General features: G+C 45.7%; 1 protein-coding gene across 2 annotated transcripts in view; it reads right to left on the bottom strand.

Moving 5' to 3' along the window:
- SIDT1 (SID1 transmembrane family member 1) overlaps nt 1-24,903 on the bottom strand; it is a 40,643-nt gene extending 15,740 nt beyond the window's left edge. For both annotated transcript variants that reach the window (XM_064410322.1, XM_064410324.1), the window contains exons 1-10: nt 24,413-24,903; nt 10,833-10,954; nt 9,659-9,829; nt 9,413-9,458; nt 6,874-6,975; nt 6,062-6,145; nt 5,838-5,931; nt 4,568-4,639; nt 4,113-4,206; nt 2,954-2,997 (exon numbers count right to left, since the gene is read on the bottom strand). In XM_064410322.1, coding sequence (XP_064266392.1) covers nt 2,954-2,997; nt 4,113-4,206; nt 4,568-4,639; nt 5,838-5,931; nt 6,062-6,145; nt 6,874-6,975; nt 9,413-9,458; nt 9,659-9,829; nt 10,833-10,954; nt 24,413-24,598 — 1,015 coding nt within the window. In that variant the 5' untranslated portion in view covers nt 24,599-24,903. The remainder of the gene's footprint in view (nt 1-2,953; nt 2,998-4,112; nt 4,207-4,567; nt 4,640-5,837; nt 5,932-6,061; nt 6,146-6,873; nt 6,976-9,412; nt 9,459-9,658; nt 9,830-10,832; nt 10,955-24,412) is intronic.

The raw sequence follows: 24,903 nt of genomic DNA, 5'->3' as shown, positions 1-24,903 counted from the left end.
CCCAAGCTGCATCTCTGGCTTCCCAGTAGTCTGGTCTCAAACTGACAGGCACAGGCAGAGTGCTCTTTCCAACTGGAAATTCTGGGGATTTCTGTAACACCTTGTGAAGGTTTTTACCCCATTTTCATTAGCCACAAAGGTAGAAAGATCTAAAACTTGTCCCTGACTGACTCCAAGTCAGGGAAGCACCCCTACAGCAATGATATTTGATATTTCAAGTCCCAATTACTGCTTCTCTTTGGCATGTTTACCGTGCTTGTTGGGCTGGGGGCTAAGACTTGGTCTCAGATTTTGGCTCCTTCATGCTCCTGCCCCATCCCTCTATCAGAGGAGCATCAGAAGTGAACATGGCAAGGACTGAGCACCAGAGAGAGGGCTCTGGCACACTGCAGCCCCCAGGTGACAGCCCTTGAGCCCTGAGCTGAGATTGGCAGGATGTTGTAGGTTGCAGCACAAGCAAGATGCAGCTTCTACTCATCACCTCCAATCCAATGTCCCTCTCTCGTGGAAGCTTTTCCTGTTGCTTTAAAAGTCATTTGGAAATCCAGATCACTGGGAAGAGGGCAAAAGCATTTCCCTATCTTCTCAGCAGCAAGGCACAAGCACAATTCCTGGGCCTGTCCGTCCTGTTCCACAAGGATACTCCCTCCTAATTTTGGACCAGGCTTTATCCTCTCAAGTGACCTGTCAACCTTCTCTCCCAAGTTACCAAAGATTTAATCTGGACAAAGAAGGCAAGCCAAGCAGAAGAGGCACTCTGCCCTGTCTCTAACAGCCACTTTGGACCCAGCTCACCCACTAATTTCCATCCCACTTCCCACTGTGAGAGTGAGTCAGCAAAGTAAATGTACCACATCAGGTGTGGCTCTTCCAGCTATTGCTTCCACCAGATAGCGAGGATGAGGAAGGGAATGCGTGCCATGGGACTAAAAAAAAAAAAAAAGTGAACCATAGAAGCCAGACATAAGATGGATAACAAGAGCAAGGAGGCACACAGATGGCAGGGCATCCCAAGACCAATGGCAAAGATATTGCTGAGCACTTCCATCCAGTTCCTTGGTGGGACAAAAGAATAGGGGGTAATGAAGAAGGCAAAATCCAGGGGTTTACTTGGGAGGGAAAGAAATTCCAAAGGGCGGGAAGGGGAGAAAAAAAAACAAACAGAGAAAGCCAGTGTGTCCACTGATCTGGAGGACAGGGAAGCTGCTAATTACCATTTTATAAGCATCAGTCAGGCACACCCTGAAGAGACAATAGATGAAGAAACAGTGTGTGGGTAGGACATGATTCCTCCCCAGAAGAAAAGACGTGGCTGCAACATGCAGTGCCAGGTGTGTGAAAGTGGCAGTGGATTACAAGGGAGAGGACAGGTCACAGAAAAGCAGTAGGTGCCTCTGGGAGGAAAGCTGTAGGAACTATGAAGGAACTGTGCTCCTCTCCTCCTCCACAGGGATGCTGTTCAGCAGTCCTCCCTGCTCAGCAACCCAGTTCTCCACCCTCCAGATCCGTACCACGTCCAGCATCTGTGCCCTGCAGCTTCTTTGGGAACTTTCCAAACACCAGAATTTAACTTCCACTTCTCAGCAGGGCAGTTTAGAAGGCAACTTCTAAGTTGGCTTCAGCACATTAAACTTCAGCTGCAGCATCAGCAGCACTCCCTGGGACTTCTGGTCCCACCTGGCTGAGACTGTGCCTCCTTGTCTTAGACAGTGACTCCTTGTCAGCACCCTGGAGCTCATCCACAGCCTTGGACAGGTCCCTTCAGCTTACTCAAACTCCCCAACACACAGGCTTTTCCCATTGCTCCATTGCCCTAAGACCTGCTCCTGTTTTACAGCAGGATCCATCCCAAATGATATAAAATTAGATTATATTTATGGACATTTTTACAGTTCCCTGTACATGCTGTGAAAAAAAACCCTTTCACATGTATTCCAAATACCAGGGTACATGTGGATCTTAGTGGCTGACAAAACAAGTCTAAGAATTCAAATGTTCCCAGGTCCTCAGCAGAAATATTAAGCCAACTAATGCCAGGCAGAGTGAAGTTCAACTGCTGACCCTTTTAAACACAGATCAGTTATACTACCATGCTTTGCTTATCTGATGGGATGTAGCAGACCGGAGAGACTGAAAATGCTCACATCAAAAAAGGAGTAACAAGAAGAACCTCTCAATGCTGCCAAGACTATGTCCTCCCCTCCTCCAGGAGAGAGGTACAAATGACCTCAGCACCAACGCTTTGAACTACTTTGCAGGCACTAAATATTTAATCAAAATGAAAAGACTCCCACACCTCACCAGAAAGCAAGAACTCCCAGTGGCCCCCATCCACATGACAAAAACTTCCATCTTTCACTGGCAGCTTCTTAGATGCAGCTCTGTTTTTATGAGGCAGAAGGCTGCAGCTTGTGGAAATGTGGGTGCAGCACAAAGTAAACTGAATCCAATGCCAACACAAATATCATAAACACCACTACCTAACTCTGATAGTCATTCATTCACCTGGCTGTCTGCAACGTCCAGTGAAAAACAATTTAACATTGAAATTCAATTAAAACATTAAAAGACCCCATGCTTAAACCAGGCAGAGGAATTCTTAAAGCATAAAGCTGACATACTCAAAAGTGTCTTGTTTAAAATCAGCAGACCTGGCATCAGGAACATAAGCCTGTAGCCAGGTCCAGGCAAGTCCTGGCCTTCCTCCACCTCTTTAAAAGGCAGCTCCTAGGGTAGGAGTCAGGACCAGGTTCAGGGCAGCTGGCTTCAAAGGCCCCCTGTTGTAAGGGCAGAGAGGAAGCTCTAACATCTTTCCTCAGCACCAGAGTCTGTGTGAGCTACCAGGGAAGGTAGCTGCAGGACAGAAGGTACTTGACTGACAGCCTGTCCTCTGCCTGGCCCGGGGCCTGTGCTGCTCACTCAAAGCTGTCACACGACAGAGAAGAGACCTTACCATGCTCAGGGCTCAGTCTCCCAGCTGATGCCTTCCTCTGAACCCTGCAAAGCAACAGACAGCACTCATGAGACAGCCAACAAATCTCATCACCTGCCAGCCATGGCAGAATTATCTAGGACACTAAAAGGTAAATGTAGCACAAGCTCAAAAAAAACCAACAAATAAAACCAACAAAAATAAGTACAAAAGAAGCAAACACATATAACAACAAAAAAGAAAAATACTGTTTCGACTAGACACAACTCAGCCATGACTGCTTGCTGTCCACCTCTCTAACTTCTAAAGCAACAGAGAGCTTTTTCACCCCCTCAGTTATCCACCAGATGCAGGACAACCATTTCCATGATTTATCCCATCCTACCCTGCTCAGTATGTTGGGAGAGACCTTTCACACCATCTTTCCAAACCCATTTTCCCTGCTCAGGGGACCAAGCATGTATTAATCTATTCAAGGAGCAGCAGGATCTAGAGGCACTAATTAGCACAATGCTTAAGAAGCCCATATCACTCCTGTCAATGCAGATGTCAAGCAGAAAGAAGATGGTAAAAAAACCAATAAAACAACAGAAAAAATCCTACCAACATATTCCCACTACACAGAAAAAAATATCAGCAAATAAGAGCACACACTTAAGTAATTTCATTGAACTGTTCCAATTAAATGTATTTTCATTGATGTGTCTTGAAGTTAAGCCATGCCCATGCAGACATTCTTCTCAACACAAGCCCAGACACCAAAGTTTGGGGCAGGGGAGGCAGGTAAGGAAGGAAACCAGCATTCTTGGCACTCCAAGGCCCAATCTGTGTCACTGCCACTTATTGCAGTTCTCAGGCCAGCATGCCCTCACACTCCATATCCCAGACTGGTCCCTTCACATTTCCCACATTTGCTGCCCATTGTCCTTGTATAAGAAAACAGAGGGTTGGGGCACTACAAGACTGGGAGGGCAGACCCTTAGATTATCATCCTTCCCACGGTTCCCAGAGCAGAGGAAGAAGTATTTTCTGGCTGATGGTCAGTAGGAGCCCACTGAGTAGTCATGGACTTCTTCAGCTGCTCTGCTTGCCACCACACTCATCCCAAATTTTCTGCAGGGTGTGGTGTCCCTGATGACAAGAAACAGAAAGGCTGTTCTTTTATAACCCCTCGACTCACCTAATGTAGTGCACAAAAGCAACAACCACTGAGCCCAAGTAAAAGGAGAGAAAACTCAGGAAGCTGAAGAACATGGCCTGGACATACACAGACTCTGAGGAAAAAGAAAGGATCAGTCAGCTCACAGAGCAAGAACAGCAACTCTCAGGAACAGCACTCTTCCTTCATCTTGTAAAAATGCCCAGCTCCAAAGAGCCCTCCCCAACCCATCTGCTTTCTTCCAAAGGAACTGACAGAACCTGTTCAGCACCATCTCCCCCCATTTCTTCACCCCCAGTACTAGCTGGTGTGCCACACAGCCTTTCCTGGAAGCGAGCATGCTCCAAGTGATTTTGTCTCCTTTGCTGGTGCTGTCTGCTCCATCCCTTCAGAGGCTGCTGGCACAGTCATAGCCCTGTATTCAGAAGTGCCAAGCTCCCCTGTAAAGTTGCATTGCTTTGCCCAAAGACACTGACTTTTAATGGAGGGCACAATCGTCACTTGAAGGTTCTTTGTCCGCTGCAGGTTCCAGGTGCGGTTGACGTTCCCTGTGAGGTGCAGTGCACAGAAAATATAAAAACAATCAACATTAATGATTCCTGGCACTGATCTTGGTTCTCTGAACTTGCAAAAACAACAGGGCCTGGCTTTTCACTAAAATGTGTAGGTGGTTTTGCTTTACACTGTTCTCTGATCTATCAGTATACAGCCTTTCCCATGTGCTTCCCCCTTCCTCCCTGTTCACAAACTTTTTTTCAGACTAGAAATCCCTGCTTGAGCCTTCCACATATTGCTTAAGTCTGGACGTCTGAATCCCAAAGGCATCTCATCTCCTATTCACTTAATCCCCAAAGGAGAGGATCTCTCATTACAGGTAGTGGGAGTCCATTTTTGCCTTTGGCCAATCTCTGTGAGTAAAACACTTCTGTGCAGGATGCCACTCCAGAAACTCACTCTGTTTCTTCAGGGCTTAGCACACCTGGCCAGTACTGCTCTGCTGACAGCCTCAGGATGAGAGAATGACACCCCAAAGGACACAGTTCTTTTTTTGTGGGAAAATGGGGCAGAGAGGTGACAGGGGAGTAGTAAAAAGCTGTTGAGGGAGCCCAATATATCTGTTGGTTGCAGTCTTGCTTCTTCTACAGAGAGGAAGCTTTGAGGCTTTGAGAATAGGAATGTTCCCACTCCAGATACAGTCACTACATGAGTGGTGGCAACTTTGCTTTGCCCAGCAAGTGGACACAGTGTTTTCTGGTTGGAAAAGATACTAGAACAAATATTTTGTAAAACTATTTTTCCAGAATCATCAATTTTTCCTGTTCCCTCAAGTTCAGAGCTGTCACAGATCCCAAGACAGCAGTAGGAGAAGATGCTCTCTGCAGGAACTGAGACCCCATGGAGCCAGGAGGGTAATACAGCAGCAGGAAGCAGAAGTGAAAACCAACCAAAAAGCTGTAAGGAGCATTGCCTGGATGACTCCAGTGTCTCCCAAGGCCCCAGTGCTGCTGCTGAAAAGCACATAACCCCAGCATACCAGGCACTGTACTAGCCCAGCATCTCCTGCATTTATCAAGACTTTTAACCTGCCCAACAATATCAAATTGATAATTCACTCTTCCTCACAACTAGCTGGATAAGACAGACCTACATAATCACCCAGTAGCATCCCACAGGAAGGTCCCAAAAGACACCCACTGCTCCATCACTCCAATGCAGCAATCAAATCCACCTCCCAGAACAACTTACCAGGAATTGAAGAAGGCACAGAACCCCCACAGGCATAATCCTCTGGCTTAATGACAAACACAACGAAGAACTGCTCACCTGGGAAATCTTTTCTCTGCACAGAAGGATGGAAGAAGACAGAAAATCCATGAGACACAAAGCCTCTCCCACCTAACAGCCCAGAGATCAGGTTTTAATTGCTACACAGGCAGCAGAAAACACTGGGACACAAATCAGCATCTCACCTGGACTGTTATGGCTGCCTGCTTTGTCATAGACTGATAAACTCCATTGAACTCCACGTTATGGTCCAGGTCATACACTGGGCACTAAAACAGACAACTAAGGGTTAAACCAGGGCAACATCCAAACTGTTTTCAAAGGAAGCCAGCTGGGAAACACAGCACAGAACAGCAAAAAAAGGCCCCAGCTGGGGTATCCAAGGGAACAGAACATCTTGCCTCTCTGTCTGCTCCTATACTGCAGCCCCCTACATTACTCAGGGAGGTGGGAAAAGAGAGTAAGTATGGGCAGCAGCCAACCTCCATGACAGGGAACACCCCAGGAAAGGGGATGAAATATATAGAAAGGAACTCGAACTGGAAAGGAAGAAAGACACCATGTGTCTGAAAATCAGAAGTTCCCCAAGCTGCCTTGAGCCAGGGGAGAGTCAAGGGAGCAGCACTGTTCCCTCCCAGAGCCACCAACATTCCACCCAACATCCTCCATGGAGAGACAGACCCATATCACAGGGCAGCAGAGAACCTCACAAGGGAGACAACTCTTCCCTCTGTGGAATGTGTTCCCTAGGGATAGCCTAGAAAGGAACAGCTTGTTCACCTATTTACAACAAAAGTCTCTGTATGAGCTGCTTGAACTCAGCATCTCTGTCTTGGCCTCCTTCCCACAGAATTTTCATTCCTCTTTCAGGGGCTCCCTTCACCACCAAGACCAGGGCAAAGCCTGCCTTGGGCTTTTCCCTCTGCAGGGCCCAGACCCCTCACAGCTGGACACAGCTCCAGCAGGCAGCTCCTTACCCTTCTCTGCTCAGACTTACCACAATGTCCTGGACAGAGACAACTGAGCATGGGTAGGCTGCATCAGACACCACATTAATAATGACTGAGTCAACATCCTGAGGAAATTTGTACAGAAAATACTGCAGAGAAAGCAGAGTACAAGAGTCATGAGCCAGAAATCACCCTTGGCAGAATCTTCAACACTATCCCAAGCTACCTCAACAGCCCTAGATGGGCTTTGGGGTTGTGGATGTGGATGGCTTTCATAAAAAGTCAGATTTCAAATGTTAGGACCTTACACTACAGAAGAGCAGATTAAATATATACAGGCAACTGTCCCCCTTGCACAGTATGCTATTAGACACAAACATCTTCAACAAGTAAAATACAGCATAGCTTCTGCTCCCTTAAGCTTTTTTCCACCTGATGAAGCTAAAGTGACTTCATTTACACCCCATTCCATTTTACATTGATATGAGCAATTTCCAGATGTTTCCATACTGCTGGCTATACTTTTACAGGTGGAAAACATCACAGAGCTTTCTCAAATGGGTCGCCCCAAAGACAGACCAAGAACAGTATTAGGTCAAATGGCTGAAACTCTGTCAAGAGTTTAATGATTGATATTAGTTGTAGGATTTAGGGTTGGTTGCTTGCTTTGATAGCAAAGCATAATTGGGGTTTCTTTTTGCACCTGAGCTTCGAAAATCATTCAGCTGTAACTCTAAAAAAATTTGTGACACTAATATCTGGCAATATTCCTACTTTTTCTGTGGGGGAAAGAATGGCATCTCCTTCATTGAGCACAACCACAGGAGAGTTTGTGGGGTTAGAAAGAGCTGTTTTTTTCAGATCTGGGCAAAAGATGTCCCAGGCAATATCATTATTTGTATATTTGTTCAGTAAAAAGTTTGCTGCACTACCCCAGCCAGCTGCTGGAGAAGTGGGGCTCCTGTGCCCACCCCAGCAGGATGCTTGTTGCAAGGGCTCCCATCACCCCACTTGGAGGCCAGACCGAGAGCTCAGGCTCCAAGCCACAGCCACCACGAGGGGCTGATGGGCACCTCATACCCCCTCAGAGGGGCACAAGGTTGAGGAGTGCCACCAGCACCTTCCTCTCTTCCATATGGTCACCAGGCAGCCACTGCTGCCACACTGGAAGCTACCAACACCCCTGCTCCAAAACCATCACCTGAGACTTTCCCAACTGTAGAGCTCCCTTTCTGGCACATAAATTTTATTGCTGAGCAAGGGCCAGCTGCTTCCTGTTTCTCTTTCCCCATGCCAATCCCAGGAATTACAGCCCCGAAATGGGAGGGCAGGGACAAGCAGGAAACAACCCAAGCCTTTTCCAAGTTGCCCATTTCTACTAAAGCATTTATTCCCAGCACCCCTTCCCTGCTGAAGGAGTGCTGGCTCCAACCACAAGTCCCTACAAAGTGCAAACTCACCAAGCCAGTTTCCTCAGCAGAGCACGTTTTGTCTGCACCAAGCAAGGACACGGGCAGATTGAGCTCCTTGGTTTCCCAGGGGCACTTTTTCCCCTTGGAAAGTTTTAAGGGCATGAGGATCACCTTTTAGTTCATAAGGGCTCTTCTATAATTTCCTCTAAGCCACGCTTGCACCAAGGTACAGAATTAACACAAGGGCATTGAGGCCAGCAGTTCTCTGCTGCACACACTGCAAGTGTTAAAAACACATCCAGCCAACACTCCTCACCTATACAAGCATATCCAATTTCTGATTCTGCCCTCAGGCACAAACTGAGCTCCAGACAACATTTCCTTCAGTTGTTACGTCTTTTTACAACACCCATCTAGATTTTAAATCATCTTTTTTTTTTCTTTCTTTCCCTTGTAGACTGCTTAATACTTTGATTTACAAAAATCTCACCATTACACCAATTAAGATGCAGTCATCTTCTCCATAGACCTGGTTATTAATTAAAACTCATAAATCCCGTATTATTAATTGTGACAAAAAAATCAGACCACAGTCACAAAGTTAATATCATATCCTAAACGCTCTATATTCAAATCACAAAATCCTAAGAAATGAGTGCTTACAAAGAGTCACCATCATTCCCTATGCTTCTATAGTATAAAACACTGCATGAATCTGCAAACCAGATTAAGACATTTGTCAGCAAAAAGGATTAGCTAGGATGCCTGGTAATACAAAACCTAAAATTAAATGGTGTTACTAACAGGGAAAGCAAAAACAAAAACAGAGTCCCAGAAGCCTGGGTAAATCACACACCCTCCTAGCTCTACAAGTTCCCATACCTCTACAGTTACTGCAAACAGCATTTTCATTCAAGAGGGGATTCATATCTACAGGGCTCTAAGCAAAGCTGTTCAGCTGGAGGTGCTGCTCATATGTGCCTCCTTCTGAACTAACAGACATATTGGTGTCTTAAGTTTCAGCTTTCATATTTTCTAGATTCTGTACTGTATAGTATATAACTCATTAAACTATATATCTATAACTCTAAATTTCATATAGGAAGATCAATGATCACATCAACCCCTTGGATGTGGTAAGACATACAAGTAATCTACACAGGATTCTCCTTACCTGGGGCTGGGAAGGGCTGGCACTGAAGTTAAAGGCTTTGTTGGTCCTAGAAAACAAATGCTAGAATGTTGAAGTCTAAAACTTTTAGAACTGGAACACACCCAAAGTACCCTCAGATTAAACAAAAGAATTTTTTTCCCCCGGGAAGGAAAAATAAGGGAAGAGTAGGCAGACAGATCAAGTGCCTTAATGATGTTCAAGTGATACAGGAAGAAATTGCATTTGTATTCTCACATCCCAGCTTACTCAAGTTGGAAGTTCTCCAGCCTGGTGACTAGCAGCTCATATGCAATATTGAACGGTGCCATGGAAGCGACATCCACAAATATAATCTGGTTAGAGGGTCTTGTTTCAGGTGTTGGCTCAGAGGGACACAGGGTCCGACTCACTTCTTGGTATTTGTAGGTCCTCTGGTAGCTACAACAGCCAGGGAAAGGAGGGAAGAGAAAGTTGGATAGGAAAGAGAGAGAGAGCAATTAAGAAGTTTTTCAGCACTACTAAGAATGGCATAATTTTGCCTCTGTTTACATAACTGAAATTCTCATCTAAAAGGCCAGAAGCATTCACTGTTTTATTCAGCATTCAAGCTCCACCTCTGTTGTCTCTTGCAATCTGCACAAGGGACTTGTCATCCTCAACATTTCACTTCCCTCGGGGATGCCCACGACAGCTGTGGATTTCTAACATCTGCCATTTAGTGGAGGCAAAGAGAGCACTGACAGCCACTGCTGTACCCATCACCTGCATCAGGCAAAACACTGCAGGATATCTGCTGCTGGCACCAGGATTCAGCCACAGGATGAAGCTTCACATCTGAAATGGACTACGGTGCCTGAAAATTCTCTATTTGCAGCCCACCGAGCTCTGGGGTTAATGAAGATACAAAGCAGCATTGCTTTCATAAAGAAGCAGCCCCAAAACAATAAGCCTCTAGAAGAGGAAGCAGCCCCAAACCACCCTCTACAATAAACTTAACTTAGATGTTCCTGAGGTGAGAAACAGAAGCTCTTTTTCCCCAAATGCACTGTTACACAGAAGCTATGGTGCTCTTGCAAAAGCCTGTTCAAACCCTGTCCCAAACCCTGTCCCAGGAACTACCTGCACACATGGCAGGCAACTGTGGAATGACAGCAATGATGTGTGGCAGATTCAGTGACTGGTGCCACAGGCAGATCCCCTGCAGACAAGCCCCCTCTTGGTACTCTGTGCACATGTCTGAGAAGCTAAGAGCCAAGAGCAGGCTGCCAAGTGAGAGGTTATCTATCAAATCCTCCTCTTCCTACACCCAGCTGGCAGTCAGCAAGGACCAACAGTGTACCACAGTAGACCACAGCCCTGCAGTGTACACAGATTACAAGATTGAGCAGGTGAGGGAGGCTGGTAGAGGAGTGTGTCACAAAAAAGAGCCTCCAGTACTTACAGGCCTCGAAAAATCAGTGGGACCTGCCATGAGAGCACTCCCTTCTGCTGACGGACTACAAACAGGACGGGGTACTGGAGGTTCTCAGAGCTGCTGTTCACGTACACCCGCACTGCATCTACCTGTGGGAAAACAAAACGTAAGCTGAAGGTAGAGAACAAGGCAGCTCTAAGTCTAGGAGGGAGAAGACTTTCCCCCTTCCTCAGACTGACCTAGGTGCTGACAATATGCACAGGGAGATCAGCAGTGTTTATCACTAGACTAATTATTCACATCCAGAAATCATTTACAGAAGTGCCTCTCTGCTGATGCTGCAGTCCACAATCACAGCCCTGTGCCCAGGTCAGAGGTGACTGTCAGACAAGACACACTGGACAAATGCAGAATACATAAGAGAGTTCAGTAGATTCTGTTGGGAGTAACCTACACGACTTATCTTACAAAAATTAACCAAAAATGTGGACACACAAGACAAAGACCCAAACTAAAAATTTTCTTGCTGGGACTCTTACGTGCCCAACTCAATCAATACTAATGGGAAAGTCACAAAGAGGACATCAAAAGCCAAGGATGAAAAAGCACATTAGCAGCTGACTCTCATGTAAACAACTCAATTTTAACCATAATCCCACCTAACAAAACAGGAATATACTGCTGACTGCCCTCAAGTGGACAAGAAAGGCTGCTTGTGAGAAAGGGTTTTAATGCAGCCCACTACACCAGCAACTGAAATTTCTCCTTACATTATCACTGGCTATCAGATGGTTGCAGATGTGATGTGAAACACCCTTAGCTCACTATTTGAGAAGCAAGAAGTTTGTCTGCACCACATGGAAATATCATCATTCCCATTTGAAAACAGCATCACTTCATCTCCCTCTCCAGAACTACAGCCATTGATAAAGAATACAAAATACAAGAGTGCATAACTCATCATATGATAAGAAACAGTCCATCTCAACTAGAGGCTTTGAAATAATGAAAACATATCAAGTAGATAATATATACACATTTTAAATCTGCCACATCCTGAAAGATTATAATGGACTCTAACTAGATCAGTGAAATACTTCTCACAGATATTCTGATTTTATACCCTCCAAGAAGAGTAAAGGTTCAAAGAGGCAGCATGTTCTGAAAAGAACATACAGAATTAGGAAGCTAGAAGAAGGAGAGTTATAAGAGACAGCAGCTTATTCTTACCCTGGGGACACCAGTTTCAGAGAAATTACTTACCTCTGCAATTCCAAGTAAAAGAAAATTTCCTATTTATTCTTGTTTGGTGATTCTAGGCTCACATGGGAGTTGAATCTACCAGAACAAAACACCTTCCTGAAAGCCATAATCATCAGTTTTCCTGACATTATCACCATAATACAGAGGCGACAGCCAACAATTCCAAAAACATTAGGTCTTCAACAAGAAAAAAAGAACCAAATAATTTAATTAAAACCCCCTTGAAATAGAAGAGCAGACATTAGAATTTTTTTCTCATTGCCTTCTGGCTTCTAAACCTTTGCAAAGCTCTTCTGGCCTGCTTTCCAGTTTTTCCTTCCAGTCACAAGAACTACATATGCAATTTTGTTTCCAAGTATATTTCACCATTAGGTGCTAAAACAAAGTTAAGAAAAACAGCACCACAAAGCAAAACACACGAGGAACACCTGAAGGGTGTCACCACAGCAGCACTGGAAGATAACTCTGTGGCTTCCTTAGTCCCTGTAGCTGCCCTGAGAGAGCCGAGCCAGCACACATTGGTGTGACTTGGAAACTCAGGGACTGGGTTGAACAAGCTCCTCCTTGTTTCTTGGTGTTTGCTGTGACAGGGAATGAGGACATGAAGGAAGCGACTGGAACTGAACAAGAAAACAAATCTAAGGAGTGTGAAGACACATTGGTCACGGACATGGAACAATTCTCCACCCATGGGGAAAACAACTGTCACTGCAGAAAGGACACATTTCAGCTACCTGTCCAGCAGCTTTTTGCCCATGAAACAGTTCAAGCAAGCCCACCTCCACAGGTGAAGTGATTCTCGCTTGCCTCAGGCTGGACATGGCTCTGTGAACCCTCCAGGGCTCAGCACATCAGCCCAATGCAATGGGGAGCTCACATCAAACTCACAGCAAATATCACTACTGCCTTTTGCATCCTCAACTATCCATAAACACAAGCCAGAGAATGGGAAATTCTCTTCTCCACCAACTGCACAAATACAGACCATAACCCAGGACATGAGTTATGCATATATTGCAAATATATTCTTAATTGTCCATGAGTATGTGTGCATTAAATGAGTACAATTCCCTCCCTGCCCTCTCCTTATGGGAGAGGTATTCCAGTGCCTTCATTGGTTTAGTGGCTCTGCACTGGACTCACTCCAGTAAATCCATACCTTCCTTATACTGGGGAGACCAGAACTGAGCACAAGCAGGATCACCTAGAACCAGCTGACCATGGATGGAGATTCCATAACCTCTCTGGAAGACCTGTTGTGAAGACTGAGCATCCTCAGTAAGAAAATAAAGTTTCCCATCTATTCTGGAGAAGTGCAAGGGAAGAGAAATAAAAACATTGGTGATTAATGCTCTGACACAGAAAAGCCTGAGAAGTGGGAGGAAGTCCCTTCCCTCTGCTGTGATCCAGCAGCCAGACCCCTCATTTGGTTTCCCTCTCTCCACAAAACTAAGCTGATTATACACCACCTAAAACATTTATTCAGCTTTGCTGCTGATTCCATCATCTTATAATATGTGTAGGAAATAGGAATATCAGGAGAGGGAAGTAAAAGTCTCAAGACTCAGTACTCTTTTAAATCTAAGCAATTACTCACAAGAAAACTGGTATATGCCATATTACTACCATAATGACTTCTCTACATCCCTATTGTGCTCTGCACTCTGTATTTGCTCTCTGTTACAGCTGGTTATAGCTTCTTTGTCCTGCTCCCCTAAAAGTCTATATTCAGGTGCCTTGAGCTCTTTTTGGTCGGATAATATCTGGGGCAACACCAAGCTGCATCAAGGCAGGACCAGCTATGGCCTAAGTATGGGCTCCACAGATGGGATCTCACGACACTTCCTTCCCCCTCTCACCTTTCTCTCTGCACTCTACACAGGCAAAGCTGCTTCCCAGGCCACATTCAAACAGAGTGCCTCAAACAGAGAGGAACATCAGAAGTCAGAAGAAACACTTACAGAGCAGCTCATTAAAAGATCCCAATGTGATTTAAATTTCACCTCAATACACCAACAATTCACTTGCAACGAATACCTCTGCTCCTCCTACATTTGCACATACCCAGATCAATCTGGAGCATCACACTGAGTCTAATCCCATCAATATCATTATAATAAAGTCCAGGAAACAAACAGAGTGATTAAGAAGCTGGACAGGTGGCAATTGAGGTTCCAGTCCATCTAGCTATCTACCCCGCTGCCATCACCACAGTAACACAGGGCCTCTTGTGGGCAGATCCTGCACTCCAGTGAAGAGCCAGATCTCCATCCCAGGCTGCAGCTCTGCTCTCCCCTCACAGGATCTAGGGATACAGCAGCAACTCCCAACTGCTCTGGTTGATGGGCATCTTTCTTGTACAACAGTTATTTCTGCCAATCACTGCAATAACACAGGTGGGATTTGCCTTCTGGCCAAACCTGAACAAGAAGTTGCCAATTAATGGTTGATGACTTGGGAATAAGCTTGGGCTTAAGTCCAGCAAAGTGTAGGTGCAATTATGAGGAAGTTTGGGAAAGTGCAGAAAAAAATTAACATATAACTGCAACAAGGGCTTCTCTCCATCTCACTCCCCAATTTAGTGCCACAGATTAGAAGGAACCCTAATTAGTGTCTTGGAGAAAGACATTTTCCCTGGTAGGATGACCTGTCTAGCAGGAGCATCAGAAGGGACAGGGATAAAAATATAACACTTATGAATGGATGTTTATGATTTTTTAGGCCTTCTTCTATTTGACCTACCTTAAACTTGTAATCCATGATTTGCTCCTAGATTCTCTGGCCTTGATACAGACAACATATACAGTTTCATACTACAGATTTAATGAATTCACTATTGAGCCAATGCTACTAATCCCATCTTTCCCTTTGAAAGTCACTTGGCATTTGCCTTCAGCAAAATATTTTTACAAGAGTGAAAAAAGCAGGAGGTGAAGAAAAAAAGTGATTTATTTATTTCAAACATGCTTCCCCCCCCACACCTCTCCAAAGGTTATTTCATTTTAAAAACAAGCAGTTCTAACACTGCTCCATCACACATACCTCTCCCTTCCAACACAAAACTTCATGTAGAGACAAGAGGAACTCCAGTGAAAAAGCAGTGGTTTAATTTAAAATTGTAATCATCACAAAGACTATGAGCCTCCTCTGCATCCATCCCCACTCACTTAGCACTGGTGAGATGAGGAGGAAGTTTTGCCTGGGCAGAAACAGGGTCAACCAGGCTGCTGTCACTCCTGCATTGCCAGCACTGATGAGGGACTTCATTTTGGAGCAGATCATTGCCAGCCTCACAGAAAACTAGTTGCACCTTCCCCTTCCTTGTACACTCCCAGTAGGAGGCTGGCTCTATTGGTATTATAGTATAGTGCTAGACTTCATCTGTGCCCTCCAAGCTGAAACCCTCAGCTTGGGAAACAAACTTGAGCACCAAACGCTCCCTTGGACAAGGCAGGCCCTGCACAAATATTTGTCAGCAATAACCATACTGCTGCCTTTTGTGCTGCAGGGCTGAGGCAGGGTCAGGACTGCTTCAGAGGCTTCTGCTCCCCACATTCCTTCCCAGTGCCAAGGGTCTCTCATGTGCAGGGGCGATTCACCAGCCACACTCATGACAGTTTTGTTTCGCAGACAACTGACCTTGAAGTTTCTCCTGTGTTTCAAGGTGGACAGAGTAATAAGACAGCTGAATAAAGAGAGAGCTCTCAGCTCTGTATAAAAACGTGTTAGACCAGGAAAGACAAATATTTGTATTTCAGTTCCACCACCACCATGGAGATAGGGGGAGGGAAGGGAAGAAAAGAAAGGAAAAAAAGTACAACTGAATTCTATTCTCTAGATGGGAACAGGCAGAAGACGTTGGCCCCCAATTCACACAGCTGAACAGAACCAACATGGCAGCAAACATTAAGCAAAATAAACCAGGCTCTTGTTGACATGAAAGAATCCTTGGCCTCATTATTAAATCTGCATTTCCCACTGAGATTACACATCATCTTAAGACTGTGGGGATGTGAATTCAAGGGCAAGGCAGGAGGTTGTAATGACACTTTGTGCTGTAAGCAAAGGTTTTCAAGGGCTTTACCATGGATTCCTTTCCAGAAGCTCTTGCTAAGCAAAGCCTTTGAGTCACACCAGGGCTCCACCACGCTTCTCCGCCGCACCCACACGCCAGCCGCTCCTTGCCAGCCTGTTGGGATTACCAGTCCCTGTTGCCACAGCGCCTGGTCGTGGGCCTGCCAGGGCACCGGGCCAAGCCCGTGGGCAGGGAACACATCCGGCAGGCAAACACAGACTGCTGCTCACAACGAAAGGTCTCAGCACAGGACACGTGTGCAAAAGGCACTGAACTGCTGCTGCACGAGAAAGAGGCGCTTCATTTTTACACAAACCCTGAAATTAACTGAAGTAGGATTGAGCCAGATGGACTAGAGCAATCGAGGCAGTGAATGAAGACCCCATCAGCACCTGGCTCTGCTGATCTTCCCACTGACAAGGCAACAGGGGAAGCTGAGACCCGGAGGGAAAATAGCTGAGACAGTGACAGGTTTTAGGGAACCTCTCCTCTTCTGCCATCCCAGGAGATGTGAGCACCTCTCCTGGCTGACAACAGAACAAGAGGAGCTCAGAGGATCCTTCCCTTTCAGACTTTCTCTGTCTCTGCACTCCAATGTCAATAAGACTTAATTGCCAAAAGCAATCTGTCAAATAACCTTGGCTCAGAGCTTTCTTCCAGCATTTCTGCCAGGAGTATTAAATACCTTAAACGGCACAAATGAAGAGACAGACTCTGGGTATGTCAAGCACAGCCTTGGACACATTAACATAACTGCTCCAGGATTAGTATTTTTCATTTAAATGTTTCTCTCTGTGCAAATGTGCTGTGAGGACTAACAGTCTGCCATGGACTTTCCCATGAGTTCACTTGTTTGCAACAGTGTCTGTGAAGCATAAATGGAAGTAAGACAAATATAAAACATGATAATATTTATCTTTTTCCATTATTTAAATTTTGTCCTCTAACCAATGTCCCCAGGGAGTCTCCAGGACAGCCAGAAGGAGAAACTGGGAGTTGCTATGCTCGATGAAGTAGGTACCTGTCTGAACACCTTCAGACTTCAGAAAGGCGTTAAAAATAAAAAATCCTATTTTGAACAGTCAGTTATGGAACAAACTACTCCACAATAATTGCATCTTCCTAAACCACAGCAGCTAGAACTCTGAGCCAGGCCAAGCCTTGAAACAGAACAGTATATAACCTTCCCAAATGGTAACTGTGTAACTCCAAGCTCCTGGCAGTAACTCCAGGGACTGCTGTCAGAACATAGATACCTGGTTCCCTCTTGGCGCCGAAGACCTTCACTTCAGTATGTGAAGAAGTTCAACACTTCGGATGTGGATTGAATCATGTCTTCTAATGCCTGATGTCTTTTTTTAAAACCATTTTCCATTTATTTTAAACTACTCTGAAGTAGCTATTTCTATGCTTAAAGAAAAACATCAGTGTAAGAAGTAAGGAAGGCTGTTTCTGAAATCCTCTGTGGTTCTCCAAGTGTACACAGCACAAAATTATGTTTGCTTATGCAAATGTACTAAACTATATTTTCAAACTGAGCAGATGGCACAACCCTGCAATATACCTTTTACAGTCTGCAGTTCGATTCTTTAAATATCCCCTGAAATAGAAGATGAGGTCCATACAGAAAAAGCTTACTTCCCTACCAACAACTTCTGCACAAGTTATTTGAGGACATTTCAGACTCTACTTACAACACAAATGTATAATAAATTGCTGCAGTGTTCTTGGAAAGAGTTCAAACTGAGGAGAGGCATTTTGATGAAGTTCCTCAATTCAGAATTTGTTTTCCTTTTTAATCTAAACATCTTGGGCTGGGGAGGGAACAACAAAACCTGATCAGCTTTGATTTTAAAGATGACAGCCCAACAAGAAGAGAATTACTAAGACTTAGAACAACATTCAAATTCAAAAGAGATGCTTTAGCTCAAGGACAAGTTATCGAGCTTGACAGCATTAGCTTACACATTAGAAATAAAAATAAAATTCTTGCCAGCACCGCAGTCACCATCTGAAGGTCTGCCGGCTACCCTGCAAGAAACCAGAGCAGCTTTCAGTTTTTTCCTCTAAAGCCTGCAAACTGATAGCCTCTGTCAAGACATACTGTCTTTTTGCCTCCTAGGTAGCAAAACCCACAAAGTGCAGAATCCTAGAAAGATAAAGAATAATTGAAGTTTATGGGGATCTCAGTTGCTTCTATCCCCAGCCCAAAGCAAAGCCACGTCCCACACTGTTCTTTCACCTAAGATATCCCACTTTTTTCAGAGTTTCCAAGACTGTATTTTCTGATGCAAAAATCAACAGTCAAGTTTTAGTTTTTAGTAGATCCCCATGCAATTTCTCTCATTGTTTACTTTTGTCCTCCCCTGTAGGCAAAAGCTTTTTGTGTGACCCTAGGCAGGGCGAGGAGTGTTCAAGAGAACCCACTGAGAAGCAGCAAGCACATTCCAAGTGCTGTGTGCTCTACACTGCCTACGTTGTCACCTCCTAGAGTTGGCTGTTTTCTTTAAGAAATATAAATTATATACACAAAAGTTACTCCAAAGGGATTCTGTTGAACCTTGCTTGGCTTCAGACATCATACACTATAATTTGCTTTGATTTTTTTTGGATTTGACATTGTGCCTACATTCCTGTCACATAAGACATTTACTATTAGGTTCCAAAAATGGTGTGTTGAAGCTCTTCCAGGGTCCTGTGGTGAACAGACTAGAGCCAGCAACCAAAGAGCAATAGTGTTCAAGCCCCAGAGATCCTGTAATAACAGCAGCTCTACTGACATCAGGAGATCTTGTCATGCAAGCATTTGTAACCTTCCCAATTTCTTTGATTTTTACCTGTATCTTTGTGGCTAAACGGTGGCTGAGTGGGCTTCTACTCAGCATTAAGGAAAGACAGAACTTAACCTATTGTCCTCATTATAGCTCAGGCTCAGCCTTCTCCAAACAGCAGATTAACATTTTATTGCATGCATGGTGTAGCTGTGAAATGAAAGCTGGGCTGGAGCCAAGACTAACATTATGGAGAAAGTGTGCAAGACACCATGGGAATACTTCAAGGTAGTTTAGCCTGAAGGTTCCTACATGTGATACCCAAAGCCAGCTCAGAAGCAAGAGGTGAAAAAATTGCTCTTAGAGTTGTTTAATAGACATGGGTGCTGCTGGAGTGAGACTTACACTAGTATGTCAAACAGCAGAGAACAGCAAACACAGATTTGATCACTGCCACTTATTAAACCAGGTTGCCCTGTGAAGCAGATCAAGGAGTTTTCCTGCAGTTAGGACATATGCCTTTAGTCTGAGTAATTGTGTGAGTCATCACACAATTCCAGAGGAGCATACAGGTTCTGGCTTCTTGCCTAAAGGAAAGCAAGTGCAACTACCATCTACACCTCAGAAACGAGACCCATTCACTAGGGGTCAGAGGAACACAAATGCATTGTGCTTTTTGGCTGGAAAAGGCACTTGGTCACAAAATTTAAGGCATGTAATTGGAGGACTTTTGATCTTCTTTCTAGTGTTGAAACCACTCTTCCTTTAGGGCAGTCAACTTTTTCCTATCTGCAACTCTGAAAAAACAAAGGGTAATGATGGCAGCAACCCTCCCTGGTAGCACACAGCCTCTCATAGACTGAAGGTAATTTTTTACCCATCACTCCTCAGATAGACTTCACAGACAAGACACTCACTCCAGGGCTACACATCCTCACATTGCACAACTGCTCAGCAGAGAAGCCACAGCTTAATCAACTGTCAATCACAATTTGTGGTAAGTTGGGCCATATGGGAACTGGGACTGGGGCTCTGTTCCTAGTCCTGGCAAGGGAGGAGGAGGGAAATAGCACCCACTCTTTCTCTTAAAATAGGCACAGCCCACTGCTCAGCTTCGGAGCTCATCGCAACCAGCATGTGCTGCATGAATGTCCAAGAACTGTGTCTGGATTGCAGCAGCTTTGCCTACAAATGGAAAGTTGGAAACTTGTTCTCTTCAGAGATACTTGGTTTTCTAAATATAGTCCAAGTATTTCCCAAATCATACATTCAGCTGACCTGAGCTTCAATGAGGAAAAAGAACTTGGGTTGTCTTCTTTCTCATTATAATCTCCTGGACTGCTTACAGTTTGGTACAGGACATACCAACCTGCACAATATTAGTGCAATTTGTGTTTTCAGCAAATTAACCATTAACAACTGCCAGATCCTGCAGTGGTGGAAAGTCTCATTCACTGTGAATTCCATCAGTACTCACAAACACACCATTCTTTTAGAAAACCCTGGCATTACTGCAAACATAGAACTAAGCAGGTTCTCTTACTTTTCACATAAAGCCTTCTCCAGTCAGTGGTAAATCCAGCAGAAACATTCTACAGCACTTTTTCAGTCTTCTGAGCAGGAACACGCTGCACATGCAGCTCCAGCAAATCAGCAAAGGTCTCCTTCCTTTCTCCCTCCCAAGCAGGAACATGTTGAACACATGGAATGAATGTGCTTGCTTTTTACTCCCACCCTGGATGTCTCCAGTGTAAATAATCCTAAAATAAAAGAACCCTGTTTGTTCAACTAATTGTTCACCAGACTTCTAACAGTGCACATCTGCCTTTGCTGTTAGAGCATGAGGGCATAGCAACAAGTGACACAGTTAGGTTTGTTGCTGTATTTTTTTTACACTCAGAGTTAAAAATTAAACAAACAGCTCTACAGGGGGGGAATTTCAAAGAGCACCTAGAAGAGAAAAAAGGGAATTCAAAAAGCAGTAAGACTACCCCTTAGTCTTAGCAGTAAGACTAAGCAAAGGTGGCTGTGCTTCTCCTCAGCACAGCTTTACCTTCACATTTCCACCTCAGCAATTAAGGCCTAAATCCCAGTACATAAAAGACTGCCTGCTCTCCTGCCTCAAGAGAATTGTTCCTGCACAGCACATAGGAAGGCTTTTCCCCTTCCACAGACAGAGAGGTTGTACACACAGAAGTGTCAGCTACATGATTTGGTTCACATACACGTATCATCATTTTCACTTTACCCAGAAGTTGTACAGAAAGGAAGCCACATGTCTCAAAGCAGCTCTGCTGCAGAGCCCTGAGTTGTGGTTTCTTCACCTTGTATCTATCTGCTTGCGAATACTCTCATGGCACTCACTTTTTCCCTCCTGTCTTGGCATGCATCTCCATATCCCAAGGAGCGAGCATGATGATGTGGATGAAGAACATCCTCTGAGATCAGGCAAGCACAACACTTTCAGAAACAGCAAGGCTCTAAAGCACCAAACAGGAGAAAAGGCCTTGACCCCTCCTTTCTCTCATCATTCAAGCACTGCTCTATTCAGCTGTATTTTCAGATGTGCCTGTGCAGCCACAGCACACCAGTAACCAGAAAATTTACAGATGGTTGATGGATCACAAGCCCACTCTCACATTTTGTCCTTGTTCCCAAGTGTTCCCTTGCTTTGTAAGCCTGGCCTCATGAGAGAGAGTAGCAGAGGGGAAAAGAGCAGAATTTACAGCATCATGAAAACAAATTCCTGTTTTCAGAGCCAGATCACTCCAGACTCGACTTTGTTTCAGAGGAGAAAGCAATTAAACTCATTCACTGCAGCCCTTCCATATGGGGAATGCTCTTTTTATTCAATTAACTTTTCTGTAACTAAGGTTAATTACCTATGTGGTATCTGCCTTGAGTTATCAGAGGCTTCTGGTTAAACTGCCATCAGCACAGACACAGGAAGTGACCAAAAAGACCAGGAAGAGCAGAGAGCTCACAAGTGGCAGGTAACTGGCAAACACTGGCTGGTATTCCCTCACTAGGAATTCAAGGCTTAAGACTGTAGCAAAAGGCAATGACTAATATACTGAGTTTTTGCAGGACTTGCATTCCTTCACAAGACCAAGAATACAGCATGTCCCTAAACACCTTCCCAACTTTTGCATAAGAAAATTCTGCTCACAAGAACTTGGTGATTAAAGCCAAGATTTCCACTAGTAAACTTCTAAATCTTGAGCAATTCTCAACAACAGGGGGACACAGGACCACCAAGGCAGCTCAACCTTTGACCATGCCAGTAAGAGGAGATCCAGTCACATTTGCCTCTTGCAGATTCAGGGCTGCAGCTGGGAAAGGGGCTGCACACAGCCACAGCCATCACCCCAACTAGGTCATCCTTCTTTTTTCCAGCTCCCACTGGTTCATCTCAGAAATGCCACCTGCGGAGCTCAGGAAGGAGTCCCAAAACTGGAAGATCATCTTCAGAGATCATCTAGTGCAAACATCCTGCCATGGGCAGGGAGATATCTTCACTAGATCAGGTTGCTCAAAGCCCCATCCAACCTGACTATGAACATTCACAATTATGCGTATCCACAACTTCTCTGGACAACCTGTTCCAGTGCCTCACCACAAAAAAAAAACCCTTCATTATGTCCTACCCTTATGTCTACACCCTTTCAGTTCAAAACTGTTGCTCCTTGTCCTGTCATTACGCTGTAGAAAACATTTCTAGATCATTTTAAGTTTCATTTATAAGCTTTTCTATACTGAAAGGCCATAATAAACTCTCTCTGGAGCCTTCTCTACCATCAGAACCTGTTCTAGGCGTCCCTCATCAGAAAACTTCCTATGATATTCCACCTTTATTTAAAGAGTTTTTATCTTCCAAACACTTTTCCGAGCCGGAGCTGGTTTCATGGCCCTCTAAGCATATTCATGGCAGTGCTTGGTAAGTTCTGCATTAAAAAAAAATTAAATCTCAAAACTGAATTTTCTCTTCTTAGATACGCTCTTGACGCTATCTCTGCAGAGACTTCATGTTCCAGCATACAGAACCATGGAGATTAGTCCATTAAAGCTCCTGCTTAAGTCAAGGCAATAGTCTGTACTGAGCAGTCTGTACTTCATAGCCACAGGAACAGCTCAGTGTCTAGAAGTAACCTAGAAGTTGCATTTAGGAACCTGCAAACACCCCTGAGCAGCCATGTGCCTCCTCCCACTATGCTTTCACTGTAGCTCTCCAGGAGAGAAAGCTTTTTTCCAGAAGGTGTCCAGCAAAAAACACACAGAATCAAAGAGCACATTAAACTGAAGGAACCAGATTAATTTTAACTGAAGTCAGTATTCGTGCTGTCTCTGCTAACAAGCCACAGGCAACATCTGGACTGCCAACAGGCCCTCTTCATAATACCCAATACTTGTAAAATCTGAAGAAACCTAACTTACACCTCGTCCAGCTTCCAAAAGGAGACTCAAGCCCAAAGTGTGCTTTTGGGTGAGACCTCCTGAGAACATTGGTGACACCCAACAGTTAAGTAAGGCTGGGCTCACTTGCATCATAATCCAGACACCCAACTGCTGGCCCATAAATACCAGGTGCATTTTATTACACAGTATACAGTGTGGGGAAAAAGCCATGGTTTCTATTTTCTATTGTTCTGTGCAACTGAGGACAGGAGGGAAGAGTCATCTACCTAGTTCACCATCTTTTGGTACATCAGATCATCTTACTCAGCAATTAAGACCCAATCCAAACAACGGGGGAAGGGGGGCAGAGTTTCCAAGGTACCACTTAGCTACTTGACATAAACACGACAGAAAAAGTGGGGAGGGGGAACCCACAATAACTGGGTAGATATAAAGGATAGGTTTCTTTCCACCACCAAACAGACATGTGGTGGCCCTGGCCACCCTGCCCTGCAGCCTCCTCACAACACACCTCACATGCACAGCCCTGTCCCACCTCCCGGGCTACCAGGGGAGAGCACCCTGATCCTACGGAAATGCACAGTGGGGAAAACGGCACTTAAGAAGACTTATTAAGTGCACACGCACACACGCTCTCACACTCTTTTTTTTTTTTTTTTTTTTTAGTTCGGCTTTTTTGTGGGTTTTGCGTTGGGTTTTTATCAATTATTTTTAATGTAGTACTACTATCCTCACAACTCTCTTCTAGGCTTCAAACGCATTCTGCTGCTAGAACTGCTGGATACGAAGCCCCCCTCTGGCGGTGGGGGGCACCAATCCACCTGCCCACCCCGCAGCCCCGGGGACAGCGGCACCCTCGCAGCCGGCAGCCCCGGGGAAACCTGTCCGCGCCGGGGAAGGCGGAAAGGAGCCCGCAGGTGCACTGCGGCTCCCGACCACCGCGGCGGCGGCAGGATGCGGGCAGGACAGAGGGAGAGCCCGGCCGCTCCCGCTCAGCGGCGCCGGTACCTCCCCGGCACAGCCCGCAGCCGAGAGGGAGAGGGGACGCGGGGCTCGCCCCGCCGCGGGGAGGTCGCTCCTACCTGCCCGGGCTCGCTGCGGTAGGCGAAGGCGTAGACCCGCTCCGAGCTGATGTTCACGGCTCCCCGGTAGACGTGGCCGAAGGCGCCGGGAGCGGGGTTGTCCCCGGGGCCGCCCCCCGCCGCCGCCGCCGCGCAGAGCAGGGCGCAGAGCAGAGCCCCGGGGGCCCGGGCTGCCCTCCCGGCCATGGGCTCCTTCCTGCCCACCCCGCCGGGCGCCCGGACTGCGTGTCCCCGGCAGGGCGGGCGGCGAGGCGAGGCGCTTTATCTGCGATTTAAATAAACAGCTCGGCGACACGGGCGAGAGGCGGCGGGGGCAGCGCCGCACACCCCCGCCCCTCGCCCGGGGGACGCCGAGCAACTTTCCCCGGGGAAGGACCCTCCGGCGGGGCGGGGAGGGGAGGGAAAGGGAGGCCGGCCGGCGGGCTGGCCAGCCCAGGGGAGGAGGGTCTCCTCTCTGTGACCGGCCCCAAAATCTGAGCCCGTCTTAGCAG

The sequence above is a fragment of the Passer domesticus genome, chromosome 2 (genome assembly GCF_036417665.1).
Source record: "Passer domesticus isolate bPasDom1 chromosome 2, bPasDom1.hap1, whole genome shotgun sequence".
In the NCBI taxonomy this organism is placed as follows: domain Eukaryota; kingdom Metazoa; phylum Chordata; class Aves; order Passeriformes; family Passeridae; genus Passer; species Passer domesticus.
The sequence above is the reverse complement of the archived record's forward strand: the minus strand, read 5'-3'. Positions and strand labels throughout refer to the sequence as shown.